Source organism: Zeus faber (assembly GCF_960531495.2).
Source record: "Zeus faber genome assembly, chromosome: 8".
In the NCBI taxonomy this organism is placed as follows: Eukaryota; Metazoa; Chordata; class Actinopteri; order Zeiformes; family Zeidae; genus Zeus; species Zeus faber.
Genome location: NC_137195.1, coordinates 32,351,169 through 32,368,489, shown reverse-complemented (window position 1 = coordinate 32,368,489; position 17,321 = coordinate 32,351,169). Strand labels below are relative to the sequence as shown.

The following is a 17,321-nucleotide window of genomic DNA, read 5'->3' as shown; positions in this document are numbered from 1 at the left end:
CTAAAAGGGTCCAATTCTCCCTGCCCTGACGTATTACGTCCACGACATAATAATAAATAATAAATAAACAAAAAAATACAAGCAAACAAATAAATAAATAGCTAATAATTTAAGGAATCTAAGGAATATGTGGATCTTTTAATATTGAGCGCATAAGCGACATCCGATTACCCTGGTCAACGAGGACGCAATTTGAAACGCATTGTAATTCCGGTCGTGAACACCCGCATACATTTCCCATCATGCACCGCGCAACCAGCACAACCCTGCGAGCGGATGCCCGTGCGCGGTCCGTGGCAGCAGCGTGTCCTTAGCGCAGTGACGTCGCTGGGGAACGATCTTGTCTGTGCCTCCTCACACATTTCAAGGTATGGTACGAGCGTCTCTGTGGTTTCTGTCTGAGTTTATATGAGTGGCGCGGTCATACCACCACCACCACCACCACACACACACACACACACACACCCCGCTCCGTCTGGGAGCTAGCTCGGCTACGCGTGTTAGCGGCTAACGTCAAGCCAGCACGAGTCAAGACGGCAAAGCCAAAAGTTGGTGGCGGCTCACAGACTTTAGGCCTCGGCCCGCCCGGCCGACGGATCTAAGATTTTATAAAATGGCTAAAACCATGTCTGCTTGGTAGAACTACTCTCTCCACCCCTTCCTCTGGAGCATTTCAAATTGGAAGTACTAAAAAAAAAGCAGTTTCACCCCTGTCCTCCAGACATGGCTGGCCCATGTTATGTCCTCTAACTAGCTTAGACATAATATGAGCCTTGGCTGGTTGCTGAGAGGAGGGGCAGGTTTCAAGGTTTGAAAGTCTACTAGAAGCCTTTATGCACCTTGTTGAAAAGCAAGCTGTTGTGCCTTCTAAAATAATCTATCATTTTCGTTTCAGGTGTTGCATTTGTGTCTGTGTACCCCGAACACTCAGGTGTGTATTCAGGTTTTGAATCTATCATGCTTTGTGTTGATCGTAGATGGGTCGTATAATGCGAAAAAATAAACTTTGCTTTGTGTTTTTTAATTAACTTTTTTTTTTTTTTTTTTTTTTTTTTCTTTAATCTTTTATATTTTGATCCTCGTTCCTTAAGCCCTTGATGGTCAGATAGAATGGATGGCGGGTATTTGAGATACGGAAGGTGTGTTTACCGAATCAGATTCGAATTTAGGGGGGTGAAATCTCTGGTGCGAAGGCCTTTCCAGCCTTAGGGTTTGCCTTTCAAAAAGGGCATTTGCTTGACAGCATGTTTTATTCCTCAGTTTTCAGCGAGAGAAAGGAGGGGGCGAGTGGGAGGAGTGGACGATGATGCAGTGCGTCCTGTCCCATAAGACTTGGCGGTGGGTGGTGGCGACGCACAGGCTGCTTGCTGGTGCGAGCCTCGCCAACCCGCCCGGGGTCTTGTGTCTCTTTGCGCCGCACCTGCCCCGACTGGCTGGCCATCGCTTGCTTTCAACCTCTGCCTCTGGCCATGCAGCACAATACCCAAAACAACAAAAACTACATCCACCACCCGGCAAGGAACCTCGACCCAGCCCCGCTCCCTGCGACCACGCTGGTGACGATGGCGCCCGCAGAATGGAAACCGACCAGCCGGGGTTCGCCAGCGAGGTGGACCCCTTGCAGGACCGGTCGATTGGCCTCTTCCAGCGGTTCAAAAAGACATTCAAACAGTACGGGAAGGTGATGATTCCCGTTCACCTGGCGACGTCCTCCGTCTGGTTCGGGATGTTTTACTACGCTGCCATGAAGTGAGTCGCTAATCCTGAAACACGCTTCTCTTTGGATATGCCTCTTGTAAACCTTGCTATCTTTGTGTTCCGTTTTACATTTGTGCCCACAAACCTTGTCTGCGGGTTGCTCCTCAAACCACTCCCTTTGTTGCGGTGCATTTTGTTATAAATTTATAGCACCAGATATATTTTTTCATCTTAATATTTTGCCTTTTCCTCCTCAGGGGTGTGAATGTAGTGCCCTTCCTGGAGCTGATGGGTTTGCCCGAGTCATTAGTCGGACTCTTGAGAGACTCGTCGAGCGGCTATGCCCTCACTGCCTACGCCATGTACAAGGTAAGTCCCACCAGCAACGACTACAGACACAAATTACACACAGTACACACAAAGTTTTCTGAATTCCTGTCGAACGCCGTGGGTGGAGTTACTCTCAGATGAGGGCGGTTCTAATTCTTCTGAAGTCCCACTTGATGTAGGAAGGGACTGCAAATCTAAATGGCTTATTTCACCACATTTTCGGAAATAGACAGCTCACAAAAAAATGGCGGTATATTAACGAATGGTTCAGTACACCCCCTATGGTTCAATACACAAACGTGAACTGCAATATTATGATATCACGGCAGAAGTTATGGCCGTGTCCCTCTTTATTACGAATTTCTCCACTTGCACCAGGTCATGTCGTTCACGAAAGATCTGATACTTCTGAACAGCTCTTTTGCAGGAATGACGGGAACAGGGAATGGAGTGAGTCTCACTGGGGGATGAGCTGTTCTTTATTTTTTGTCAAGGTTTATGTTGTGTTGTTTAAGATGCTGTCTCCTACCACTGGCAAATGTTTCCCTCTCCGTGTAGGAGCCTATGCTCCTCCCTCGCCGGGAGGTACTCTGGCTGAAAAGGACGGCACACATGCACTGGTCTGATTGAGGTTTTATTTTTGTTTTATATATGGGTGGAAAAATACTGTTTATACCTGTTCTACACAAAAATAACTAACTATAGTACCTGTATTTATTGTGAAACATTTTTAAATATTACATATATAAATTGATAAATATTAACAAAAAAATATATTTGAATTATCCACTATCCTAGACACCTCCCCTCCAATCAGTTGAACTTATGCAAATAACACAACCCACCAATGAACTTGAACCCCTGCCTCCCCCCACAGTACACTAGTCATTTCATATTTCTATATTTATTCAGACTACTATAAAAACATTTTTTACGCCTTTTTAACTTTTTTTAATTTTTAAATTTATTTTTCTTTAATATAAAGATACCTAAACCGTACTGTTACCCTGGCCCCCAAACCATGATACATACCAGGTATATAGATATACGGTATATAGATATCGTGATCATTCATTTTTCTTTCGTTTATTTTTTACATGCATGCAATTGACTGGGAAAACAGGTATTTTGGCAATTGAAATGAGGAAGAGTAATAATCACATATTCAGCAAAGGTCTCTCTCTTACGCCCACATGTACTGTATATGCTCACCTCACAGGCTATAAGAATAAGAATTTCAACAGTCCTGTTTGTCCCCTCATTATTAACAATGGTCAATTCCATTTTACATCTTTCCATTTAAAAGTAGCTCTTGACCAGATTGTCTGAGCCATGCTCATTATAAATGCTGTCTGTCTACAAAGTTAAGAACTGGTGTAACGGCTATACAAATTTGACCAAATTGACAGACTAAAACAAAAGACATTTCCTGTATATTTTTAGTTTAGTTTAAGTTTGTTTCAGTTAGTATTCTATTCTGTCTAGTTTTAACTTGGACGTAGTTTTAGTTAACTGTACATGGACGCAAACACATGCATGGTGTGGGGAAAAAAGAGAGCTACCCGAAGTTGCCATACATTCCCAGTGTTCCCCACAGGTCTGAAATATACTTGTGGTAGCAGTTCCCATGAATGCATCACTTCTGACACACATTATAGTTTTCTGAGGCCATATGCGGCGTCTCTTCCTGCTTTGGGGCACTTTCAACTGGAGACAAGCTGTGTCTGCAAATCAGTTCTACTATCGGGAAACTAGTCCACTAGTTCATCGATCGCGGATGGTGTCGTTCTCGGACGAATAAAAAAGCCTGGACCTTCAGTCACATCAGATTGGCTTCCCAAGACTTCACAAATTTCCTGTTTGTTTTTCATTCAGGTACATCTGGATTTTGTTAGTTGAATCAATTTGCGCATTTGTTTGTGATGTTGACGGGTTAGTCAAACTTATCACCCCACAGTCAAACAACTTCATTTGCTTCGCCAAACTTATCACCCCACAGTCAAACAACTTCATTTGCTTCGCCATTGTCTCTATAACATAGTCTGACGCGCACCTGAGTAAACACTCCAACGCATGCGCAGCATTCTGGTTCAGACTCTAACAGCTATATTTGAATATCACTAATGCAACTAACTTATTTACTTTGGGGTCCACGTTTTGCTGTTTGCTGTCCTTATTTTTTATGTTTAATGTTGTTGCCTATTCACTCAATCTGGTTGCCCAGGGCAACAATCACTGTTTAGCCCTGGTTAGCAACCCACTTACACCGGCAGTTAGTCAGACTAGCGCAATATAGTCTTGCTTAAAGCGTAAAGCAATCTTTAGGAAATATCCCTCCAGTTGTCTCTTAAAGGCTTGTGTTCATCATCTTCAACTGACCTTTCCTGCCTTTTTTTGGCCCCTTGGTAGATTGCCACACCGGCCAGGTACACGGCTACGCTGGGCGGGACGTCCCTCTCCGTGCAGTACCTGCGGAAGCACGGCTACTTCTCCACGCCGCCTCCGGTCAAGGACTACATCCAGGATAAGATGGAGGAGACCAAGGAGAAGCTGACTGAGAAGATGGAGGAGACCAAGGAGAAGCTGACAGAGAAAATGGAGGAAACCAAAGAGCGCCTCTCGGAAAAGATGGAGGAGACCAAGGACAAGTTCTCAGAGAAGCTGCAGGAGACTAAAGACAAAGTGTCCGAGGGAAAGGCTTTCTTCAGGAAAAAGGCAGATTAACGAGTGTTGGGTTCGTCGACTTTGTGTCCTTAATAAGCAAATTCTCACTTGAGGACAACCTGCCAGTTCGGGGCTGAGTGGGGTCTTACAGACAGCACTTCTGAATCTCTTTCTCCCAGAGAGGAGAGAGATTTGCACTATATGGTTGTGCTGAACACTTTCACCTTAATACTGCCACAGTTATTGTCCCCCTGGGCTTCTATAGATTTGTCTAATCGTCCATACCAGACCGTTGAGCAATCTGACCCCAGATTTGCAATTTAGACAACTGGCAATGCTCGCTTCTGGCTTCCACCCATATGAGAGATTAGACAAAACAAACTTTGTGGCATCAGATCTGTTTTAAAGAGAGGCTGCTCTGTTTATTTGTTTGTTTGAGATTAAAATTTGTCTCTCAAAGACAATCTCAAGACTGTTGAGATTTAGAAACTTCGAAGTTTGCCAGGGAATCAGCTGTGCTAATAGCTTATGAAATTAAACGTGAACATCATGGTTACTTCTACATGCTAGTCCATCAAAGCCTTTGTAAAGGCTGCACATCACCCTGTCTTTTTCTTTTAACAACTTTAACAGTGAAATTGTTTTCTAATGTATTTTTATCAGATAGCCAAAGCTAATATATTGCATTGTTTCGGTGTCTGTACCTGCTTCACGCGTCGACTAAAAATCTTGTGTAAATTTAACACATCAATATAACTCTGGGATTTTTGTTTTCTTGAGGGAAACGATTGCGATTATTTGTCTGCCGTACATGACACAGTTGGCATAGATGAGCTTCCCAATTAGTTTAGCGATTCTGTTTGCGGGCTGAAAAGTCGACAGTACTGGAAACAAAATCCATTAACTGTCATGAATTCAATGTCCTGTTAAAATCCCATTTCAATAAAGCAAAGTGCAGGTCATGTAAATATTTCACTGTATTGTTCATGTGCACAAAATAATCCTTAAGAGGTGTTGTGTGAATAAAGTCACATGCCGCACCGCTAAATTTGAGTGAAATCAGACCTTAACGGATGATATTAAAAATGGAACATTAATACTAAAAGCACTGGTTGCTGAACTGTTAATCAGAAAACATATTGAGAGACAAATAGCTGGGGAAATTCAATTCTTTAAAAGTAGGAAGCTGTATATACTTTGTGTTACATACAGTACTGTGCAAAAGTCTGAAATATACATCTTTACCTCGGCATGTTTATTAGATCATACAATATAATAGAATAAATCAAAATAATCCGATTGAGTACATTTTTATATAGTTTTAAAATGAAATTGTTTAGTCATTAATATCACGGACCTAAGGCCACGCTTTATCTTCATAACAGCTGCAATCCTTCCTGGAATGCCGGCATAGTCCTGAACATGACATTGTACCATTCCTCAGGGTGTAAAGCCTCGTTATTTGAGGGATTAAAGTGGAAATCAACCACCTTCACATCAACCATCAGAATGGGGAAAAAATGTGATCTCAGTGTTTTCGACTGGCATGGTTGTTGGTGCCAGACGGGCTGGTTTTTAGTGTTTCTGTAACTGCTGATCTAGATCTAGAGTACTCGCAATAGTGCAACAAACATCCAGTGAGCGGCAGTTCTGTATTCAGAAACGCCCTGTTGATGAAAGAGGTCAACGGAGAATGGCCAGACTGGTTTGTTAGGACAGAAAGGCTACAATAATCTCTGTACAATTGTGGTGAGCAGAAAAACATCTCAGAATGCACAACACAGCAAATCTTGAGGCGGATGGGCGACAACAGCAGAAGACCACGTCAGGTTCCACTTCTATTAGCCAAGAACAGAAAGCTGAGGCTGCAGTGAGCACAGGCTCACAGAAACTGGACAGTTGAAGACTGGAAAAACGTAGCCTGGTCTGATGAATCTTGATTTCTGCTGAGGCATGCAGATGGTAGGGGCAGAATTTGGCGCCAATGGCATAAATCCATGGACCTGCCTTGTGTCAACAGTCCAGGCTGGCGCAGTGGTCTAATGTTGTGGGGAATTTTTTCTTGGTACACTTTGGGCCCAATCATTTATGAATGCCACAGCCTATTTGAGTATTGTTGCTGACTGCTGATTTTGTATCCCTTCATGGCCACAATTTACCCTTCCCAGTCACCGGATCTGAATCCAATTGAACACCTTTGGGATGTTAATAGAACGGGAAAATCGCAGCATGAATGTGCAGCTGACACATCTGCAGGAATTGCATGATACAATCATGTCAACGTGGACCAGGATCTCAAATGAATATTTCCAACATCTTGTGGAATCCATGCTAAGGAAAATTTTGACTTTTCAGCATAAAGGGAGGCCCTATCCAGTATTAGTGTAGTGTTCCTAGTAAAGGGCGTGAGTGTAGTGTAGTTCACACTCTTCACTCCAAGAGGCCATGGTAGGAGGTTGACTTCTTTGTGGTGTACATCAAACCACCGTGAGGGAACAGTGCCCCTGGTCCTGTAAAACGGCTTCATGGTCTTTGTCCGTTATACAATCACGCATTATTAATTAGTAGTAATTAATTAATTAGTAATTATTCGACCCAGTGACCCCTTTGCATACCGCAAGGGATTTCCTTGTTTGTTCTTCCTTGTTTGTGAATGTTTTTCTCCAAACGTAAACCCATCAGTATTTTAGAAATGGGGTGAAAGATAAATCATCAGACCATTTTACCTTTTTAATTTTCTCAGATATCTGGCTTATGTGTTTCTTCTACCAGGTTGTCTTTGTGCATTGGCCCTGGATACAAGCATTTTCCAAATGGCCACAAATTCCATCTTGTGAAGCTTACATCATGTTTTTGTTGCAATGGCATCACACTACAGACTGGTACACTACATCTCTTTGGAGGTGTGATATCTTCCCATGTCTTCTTCTACCACTGCTATGCAGATCACACTCAACACTACCTCTCCTTTCCCCCCTGAGAAACGCATATTGAGAGGCCCATCTCTGCATGTCAGATATTAGACAGAACACCAATGTGTTCTGGTACCAGGCCGCCAAGAACCTTGGAGTAATTCTGGGCAACCAGCTCTCCTGCTTGCCACATTGCTGCTACAACTCACTCCTGCAGGTTTTCCCTTTATAACATCTGAAGAATATGCAGTACTGTGCAAAAAGTCTGAAATTCTCGCTGGACTGGTGTCTGTTCCATCAGACCTCTACAGTGCATCCAGAACGCAGCAGCCGGTCTGGAGTTCTGATCTTGTCCCTTCCCTCCTTTGATCTCTTCACTGGCTTCCGATCTCTTCTCGGATCAAATTGAGGACTCTGGTGCTCTCCTACAAGGCCATCCATTGCTCCACTCCCTCACCCTTGCAAGGACGCCTCGCTCCTCTGTCGCTACATGGACTCGGGACTCTCCTTCTGTCAGAATGGCTGAATCGCTTACCGTCTTTCGTCACAGATTGAAGACCCATCTCTTCAGACTAGACCTAGACCCTACATGAGGCATGCCCAAAGTCCGGCCCCTGGGCCAAATCCGGCCCGTGTCTAAATTTCCACCGGCCCGAAGCGTCTGTCATAAAATCAATATGTGGCCCGCCAGCACGTACAAAAAAAGTGATTTTATTTTTCACCAGAGGATGGCGGTAGACTTGTGGCCGCACTCTCGCCGGGTGACCCCTGTGTGAACACAGTCTGTGAGCAGATAAGTGGTCCAGACAACGGACCGTTCGCTCAAAAGCTGGACATAGAATGGGTCATCATCAGCAATGTATGCCTTAGAGGTGCCCACAGACCACTTCATGTGAGCAACTACAAAACATCCATCCTAGAGAATGGTCGCCCAAGCTATCTACAACTGTTAAACTCCACCTCATCTCCCGCTCTGTCCAAAGCAAGTGTCAAGTGTGGATGGCACATCTGTCGCCTTACAGAGGAGGAGCTGACAAGAGCCAAAGTTTGTATTGTTGAGAGCATTTGCTATGCAGAAGAGCTGGAGTGTGTAAGCTTGGGGTCCAACATCCCATCCTCCAGCCGCCTGTGGAAGCTGCACCCCGTCATAGACTGTGACAGAGTTGAGAGTAGGAGGTCATATAGGCCAGTCAATTCTGGTCATACAATCTGCGGAGGGCAGTGAAGGACGCTAAACGGACGTACAGAGAGACTGTGGAGCTACAGATGGAGCAACGCTATAGCAGACGCTTGTGGCAGGGGCTGCAGACTATAACAAACTACAAGAGCAGCTCATCCCCAGCCATGAGTGTGGACACCTCCCTCGGCAACGAACTGAACTCCTTTTATGCGCGGTTTGAGTCTGGCAACAGCACTGCTAGCTCGCCGGCAAATTGGAGTTACACCGCTGGGGATGAGCGCGCACACTCAGTGTCTGAGCTTGACGTCAGGAGGGCTCTGATGCGGGTGAACACCAGGAAAGCTGCGGGCCCAGATGGCATATCTGGACGTGTACTGAAGACCTGTGCTAACCAGCTAGCCCTGGTGTTCACTACAATATTCAACATCTCCCTGGCTGAATCAATGGTCCCGTCCTGCTTCAAGAGGTTCAAGATTCAAGAGATTCAAGATTCAAGAGGTTTATTCGTCACATACATATACATACTTTCATACATTCAGTATATGCAGCGAAATGCAATGCAACGCACCCGGTGATAACACACAATATGTCAGAGGAAAATTTCTTTCTACAAGACCAACTAACTGATTGCTAAAAACCGAATACAGTAAGTCGAATATTTATAGAATAAAATAAAAATATAAAGAATAAAATAAAATGGAATAGATAAGGGAAATAGGCTTATGTATATGGGATAGGCAATTATGTATATACAGATATGTGCATTAAAGTGGCATGTGAATGAAGTGAGGTAGTGTTTGTGGGATAATACAGCACAGTATCCAACAGTACGGCGCAGCAATACGGTATCACCGAACAACCCAGAACAGTGACACAGTATGCGGAACAGTATGCTACATACAGTACCGAAGGTAGTGGAGCCTATGTGTGTGGCTCAGTGAGGACCCCTGGTGAGGTCAGCGTTGACAGTTCTTATGGCTTGCGGGAAAAAACTCCATCTCAGTCTCTGTTCTCGCTGTGTGACTGTGGAGGCACTTGCCTGACCGCAGCAGCTGGAACAGTCCGTTGTTGGGGTGGTGAGGATCCTTCATGATCCTGCGGGCTCTGCTACTACACCTCCTGGTGTATAAGTCCTGCAGGGAGGGGAGGGTAGTTCAAGTGCTATGTTCAGCTGAACGCACCACCCTCTGCAGGGCCCGCCTGTCCTGAGCAGTACAGTTCCCAAACCAGGCAGTGATGTTGCCTGTCAGGATGCTCTCCACCGCTCCACAATAGAAGGACTTGAGGATCCTCATGAGACCCGGAATTTCCTCAGCTGCCTGAAGTGGTAAAGACGCTGCCTTGCCTTTCTCACCAGAGTGTCTGTTTGTAAAGTCCATGTTAAGTCCTCTGTGATGTGAACTCCCAGGTACTTGAAGCTGCTCACCCTGTCAACAGAAGTCCCATTAATCACCAAGGGCGTGTGCGTCCTCGATTGTAATCCTCGCGTAAAGTCCACAATCAGCTCCTTAGTTTTGCTGACGTTCAGGTGTAGGCCGTTGTCCTGGCACCAGAGTGACAGGTCAGCCACCTCCTCGTGGTAGGCCTTCTCGTCGCAGTCGGTGATCAGGCCCACGACAACGGTGTCGTCAGCAAACTTGATGATGGTGTTGGAGCTGGACCTGGCCACACAGTCATGTGCATCACTGGTTTGGGAACTGTACTGCTCAGGACAGGCGGGCCCTGCAGAGGGTGGTGCGTTCAGCTGAACCACTGGAACTACACTCCCCTCCCTGCAGGACTTATACACCAGGAGGTGTAGTAGCAGAGCCCGCAAGATCATGAAGGATCCTCACCACCCCAACAACGGGCTGTTCCAGCTGCTGCAGTCAGGCAAGCACTTTCGCAATCACACAGCGAGAACAGAGAGACTGAGACAGAGTTTCTTCCCGCAAGCCATAAGAACTATCAATGCCGACCTCACCAGGGGTCCTCACTGAGTCACACACATAGGCTCCACTACCTTACTGTACTGTGTCACTGTTCTGGGTTGTTCGGTGTCATCGTTTGCTGCGCGGTACTGTTGTATACTGTGCTGTATATCTCACAAACACTACCTCACTTTATTCACATGCACTTTAATGCACATATCTGTATATACATAAATAGCCTATCCCATATACACAAGTCTATCCCATATACATAAGCCTATTCCCTTTATCTATTTTGTACCCCCCACCCGCATTACCCTTGAGTTCTTATTTTATTTTATTTCATTCTATGTATTTTATTTTATTCTATAGTATTCAACTTACTGCATTATGTTTTGGGAATCAGTTCGTTAGTCAAGTAGAAATTCTTAGGTAGCTACTGTGTTCAGTGTAGAACATATTGTGTGTAATCACCGGGTGCGTTGCATTGACATTTCATTGCATATATGTATGAAGGTATGTATATGTATGTGACGAATAAACCTCTTGAATCTTGAGTCATTGGCGCTGCCCATTGTGTGCTGGACTGAATGCTGATTGAGCATCTGACACATCAAGTTCTGATAACACTCTTTGCTGAGGTAGCTGCAGTCATGAACGCAAGACCTCTCATCCCAGTGTCATCCAATCCCGAATCGCCTCTCATTCTCAACCCAGCAATGCTTCTAACCCTCAAAACAGGCTCTAGACCTCCTCCTCCAGGCAGCTACATGGAACCGTGTCTTTTGTGGAAACAAGTTCAAAGTCTCGCTGACTCCTTTTGGAACAGGTGGCGACGTCAATACCTGAAGACATTGCAGCTTCGCCACAACTGGCAAGGGAAAAGGCCAAACCTTCAAGATGGGGACATCCCCCTTTTGAAAGACAATCAGGCAAAATAAATGAATGGACCATGGCCATCATCTTTCCAAGATCTTTCCAAGAAGAGATGGATTGGTTTGGAAAGTTGAAGCAGAAGTAGGAGCTAAAGAAGAAGGAACTAAAAAGACTCTCGGCCTGTTACAAAAGTGGTTCTGCCTCTGTCTCCTAAGACTGAGCTCTGTCGATAATGGAATTACAGTCGATGGCCAGCGAGTCCCCCCTCAAAAGAGATGAAAGCGTTAGAGCGTTACTTCTCAAAAACAAAAGACCCGCGAACTGGGAAGGAATGGATTCGTGATCCATTTGTGAACGCAGCAGGTGAATCGAGCATGCCCGTGCTGGAAGAAGATCAACTTCTGGAGATCGCAAATAATGGTGGCCTTAAAAGTATGTTTGAGACAATAACTCTGTCGACATTCGGATCAAAATCAAAGCAGGATGTCCTGAGATCGCCACAAAGGCACTGAAAACCCTGCCTCCATTTGCAACATCATGTCTGTGAAGCAGGGTTTTTTGCAGTAACGGCAACCAAAACTAAACTACGGAGAAAAACGGACATTCGGAACACACTTCGGGTGTCATTCGTTCTGGATGCTCTCCCATTACCCCGAGATGGGACTGTCTCATTGCACAGAAACAAGCCCAGGGCTCCCACTGATTCAGCGTTATGGAGAGTTGTAAATTGTATGCACTTTATATTGTAAGATTTGCTTTAGTTGATCCCAGTGACATCTATTTGTTCTTAAGAATTTTTGACCTTGTAGTTTAATGATCAAGCACATTTTTTTTTTTTAAGGTTTCACTTTTTATGCCTGGAAGAGGCGTGTTTTTCCTCTTTTGGACGAGCGGAAGCTAGATTCTGATGTGTGTTTTCCAAGACTTGAAATTAATAACAAGACTAAACTTAAATGTTCAATGTTTTTTTGCTCGCAATAAATTATTATAGTTACACAGTAACGTATACGTATCCTGTTTTTAATGCCGTTTGGCTTATATTTCCGTCACACCTTGATAGCGTGTCCGCGAAAATATTGTCTGACGTGGTACCGGTCCGTGGCGTAAAAAAGGTTGGTGACCGCTGCTCTAAAGACCCCAAACGGGGAGTGTTCTGCTCCCTCAACGTGGCAATGTGTTTACATTTTTATCCTGTGTAACAGTACCACCCTGTGGTAAGTCATGTACTTGTGCGTTGTTATTTACGAATTTATTTCCTGTGTGAACCTGACTAGTAACGGTACCCGGAAGTAAACTCATGGTTGGAGATACGCTCAGTCCGTCATCGTCAGCTCCTGGATTTAGACGCTTTCTTTGTTTTTCTGCTAGCTAAAGCAACCGTTTGTACGGTTTATCTGACAACATATGTTAACATAACCAGCAGGTTATTTTATGTTTGAACGACTGTCAAAGCATACATTTTACAGTAACTAAATCGGCGTGTGGTTAAGCTAACTCAGTCGTGCAATGCTCTACCTATACGCGTACCGTAACCTGTTCTATGCCCCTCTTTTGTACTGTTTAAAAAGCTGATACCATTTCCGTATTGTGCTTACAGTTTCATAAGGTTCTCAGTCAAGTTCATGAATCAATATCATTGCCGTGGAATGGTTATCTGGTTGGATAGCTAGCGTCATCAGCTAGTGAAGACTGACTGTACAGTAAGTGTCATGGAAGTGTATAGCTTTAACTTGATAGCAGAATAAATACAATTTAAATATAGTGATGAGTATATTTCTTTCATTACAGACTCCAGTTATTACATTTGTTGTTTTTTTTAACTCAGCTAATAATGTAATACATTATTACATTATGTGCAAGAATCTATTACGTTATTGGTTCAGAAATGTTATTACAGTATTGGTAAGTTATTATATTAGCGACTTTTATCACATTAAGAACAGAAGGTAATTACGATATTGGCTTCAACAAGGCCCAAAGAGGGGTATATTTGGCGTATGGATGCCTTGATGGACAGGTCTCTATTCACGTTGTTCGAGCTAGGTGGAGGTGTTTCTTTCGTCCTCAGATTGTCTCGTGTCTTTACTTGCCACCTCAAACTCCACACTGCTGCCAAAATGCAGAAATACCTGGCTCTATTTCTGACAAAGATGGCAATGAGCATATACCATAACTTGAGCCTTGAAATGGTCTCTTTAGAAACCCAATGAGCGACATCACAGACAAGTTCAGGCAGAGGACACCCCTCAGTCTCTCCCGTCCTCCCCCTCTGCACTTGTAAAGCGATGCGAAGTGAGTGAACATCCGGTTTCTTTCATTCCACTCTGAATGTTATGAGAAGTTGCCAGATGGGCCCATCTATGAATAAACTAGTATTGCTGCTGAAATATACATTAACTCATGTTTTATGCATTTCATCACTTCAACAGTTTCAGACTGAAAAAATCTTCAAATCCACATAGTTATTGACCAGTTCAACATCAGGGGCATCGATTTCCATCGCTGTCTCAATTCTTGGTGCATTTGGTTGAACTCGTTAATAAGTTGCTGCCACAGAGGAGACTCCAAATGTCAATCACTGAACCACATAGAAACTAGAAATTCAGCTAATCTGTCACAAATTAGGAAGCCGGGGGAAGCACGAAGGTAATCACTTTTAAAGTTTTATTCATTACGCTGCAGTTTGACTACAGCATAATTAGAAGCATAAAATCTTTTTGACTACAACAGCACTTAGAGCAACATTTTTTCATTATTTTTTCATCTTTTCTGTAAAAGTATTGCAATAACAGACCTTAGGCCTAAAACCTATTACATCACGATTGCTTAAATAAAGAGGCGGGGAAAAAAATACACAATAGTTTTACCTCCGTTCCATGTATATATATGTACTGTATACATTGTGGTTTGAAGCCATATACAGTCAGATATATCCTAGCGCAGAGGGCCAGGGGACAGAAAAGGTTTAATTTTGTAAATAAAGCAAACAGATGTTACGAAACCCCATGGTGGAAGCAGTCCTATGGTGACTTGAAGACACAGAGATAATATCGAAGCGTAGAGACGGCGCCATTGTCATCACGATCCTCGCAATCGCCACGGCTTTTCGGATCTGGAACAACATGAACGGCTACTTGTTGTCAGCATTTGAGCCGACTTCTGATGAGTAGAAAGAGGGAACAGTGTAAGATCAGTGTGAGAGAATCTGATATATATATCTCAGATTGAGCCCAAGTTAGTTCTTCAAGCTAGTGCAGGAAACAGAAATAAAATAAGGTCTGATAATAAAGAGTCAGCAGTGCTCCCGCCAGAGTAAAAGAGACCTCTCAAACAAACAAAAATTGACAACTTGCCACTTGTTTGGTGCTTCGCAGGAAATGGCCTGTTGCTATGTACATTATAGTCTATAGATAAGAATGAACATGCCCCACGGTTATTGTTACAGTGGAGTTATTCCCAGCACTGTAAATTAACTGCCGATTTAAAAAAATAAAATAAAATAAATGCATATTTGTTCCGATAAACTGTTCGACATGCAACATTGTAATGCATAAACATTCAATAAAAACAAAACCCCCACTGAATGACACTTGTCTCGACTGCATCATTCCTTATTCAACTCCCCTCGGGAACGAATGTACTCCTTAGAGGTTTCCAGACATCTTGCCTTTATATAAAAAATTAAAAACCTCCGTTACCATTGTTTAAATGCTTTCTAGTGGATGCAAGTGAAGTGGAATATATTCAGCCAGAACTACAGCAAGGGTAAATATACTTGATATTTTCACCGGAAATGATGAATGTCTTATTTGGTGGATCTACAATACAAAAAATAAATATAGATATATATAGATATAGATATATATAAATATATAATATATAGATATAGATATCTATATCTATATCTATCTATATATACACTACTCACAAAAAGTTAAGGTTATTTGGCTTTCAGGTGAAATTTATGGAAAATTTAAAAAGTTCACGTGACAGTGATATTATATCATGAAAGTAGGGCATTTAAGTAGAAGCATGCAATGGTGATTTCCTCATCTCAAACAATTTATTGAAACAAAAGCCAACAACAGTGGTGGGTATACCACAAGAAAAAATGTCAATGTCTCAATATCTTGTCATGTGCCCTTGAGCATCAATTACAGCTTGACAACGTCTCATGCTGTTCACAAGTCGACTTATTGTCTGCTGAGGCCTGGCACCCCACTCTTCTTGAAGGGCGGCCCCCAGGTCATTGAGGTTCTGGGGTACAGAGTTACGAGCCTCTACACGGCGACTCAGCGGTTCCCATAGATTTTCTATGGTATTCAGGTCTGGAGAAAGTGCAGGCCACTCCATTTGAGGTACCCCAGTCTCCAGCTCCAGTTCCCTAATGATGCCACCTCCATGAGCTGGAGCATTGTCGTCCATGAAGATGAAATTAGGCCTGTGTTGTTCATGCAGGGGCACAATGACTGGATTAATGATGTTATTCAGGTAGTATGGGCTTGTCACTGTACCATTCACAAAGTGTAGGGCAGTTCTGTATTGACTAGACACACCTGCCCACACTGTAACACCACCACCATCAAAGGCTCGTCTGGTGACAACAGTGGCTGATGCATAGCGCTCTCCTTGACGTCTCCAACATCATTGGCGGCCATCATTTCCGCTCAACGTGAATCGACTTTCATCAGAGGACAGCACTGAGGCCCACTGGTCCCCCGTCCAGCGTAAATGCCCCTGGTCCATGCAAGACAATGATGCCTGTGCCTGGTGGTGTCGTCAGGTACCCTTGCAGGTCGTCTAGCACGTAGACCACGCCAATGTATATGGTTTTGAATGGTCTGACATGACACTTGGGTGTCTCTCATCTCCCTTAAATGCGCCTGGAGTTGAGTGGCATTCATCATACGGTTCCGCAGGGCACTGTTCACAATGAAGTGGTCATAAGTGTGGGATGTGGCCAAAGGACGTACACTTCTATGCCTTTCTGTAACTCTTCCAGTCTCTCTGTAACTCTGTTGCAACCTGCTGATGACACTCTGTGACACTCTAAGCTCAGTGGCCACTTCCCTCTGAGAACATCCTGTTTGAAGCCTCGCAATGGCGAGGTACTGTTGATCAATTGTTAGGTGTCGTCTTGGTCTCATGATGTCAAAATGTGAACAGCATGATGAAGAGGACTGTTTAAATACCAATTCTAATTGAACCAGGAAATGTATTTTGTCGATTAATGGATCAATGCATCACCTGTTGTGAATTTTTCCGTTCAGCTCCTTGTGAGAGAACAGCAAGTTGTGCAAAATGTACTGAAACATTGAACAGTTGGACATGTGCATTCAAAAGTTTAGAGAAGGGCAAATTAAGTTCACCTGTAAAGGTTATAGTGCATTTTAGGTTCATCCTGAAATTTTACCCGAAAGCCGAATATCCCTAACTTTTTGTGAGTAGTGTATATATATATACACACATCTATATAGCTATAAATATATACACACATATATACACACATCTATAAATATACACACACATATATACACACATCTATAAATATATATATACACACATATATATATATACACATACATATATATATATATATATATATATATATATATATATATATATATATATATATATATATATATATATATACACACAAATACATACATATATATATATATATATATACATACATACATACATACATACATATATATATAAAAAAGGATTTATGTCCCAGGCAAAATAAAA

At 43.2% G+C, this 17,321-nt stretch overlaps 1 protein-coding gene across 1 annotated transcript; it reads left to right on the top strand.

The window, feature by feature from the left end:
• Positions 1 to 277: 277 nt before the first annotated feature.
• Positions 278 to 5,654, top strand: fam210ab (family with sequence similarity 210 member Ab). Its single transcript, XM_080005057.1, has 5 exons — positions 278 to 368; positions 896 to 931; positions 1,261 to 1,749; positions 1,956 to 2,067; positions 4,438 to 5,654. The coding sequence occupies exons 3-5, from the start codon at positions 1,304 to 1,306 to the stop codon at positions 4,750 to 4,752; spliced, it is 873 nt and encodes a 290-aa protein (XP_079861183.1). The 5' UTR covers positions 278 to 368; positions 896 to 931; positions 1,261 to 1,303; the 3' UTR covers positions 4,753 to 5,654.
• Positions 5,655 to 17,321: the final 11,667 nt, after the last annotated feature.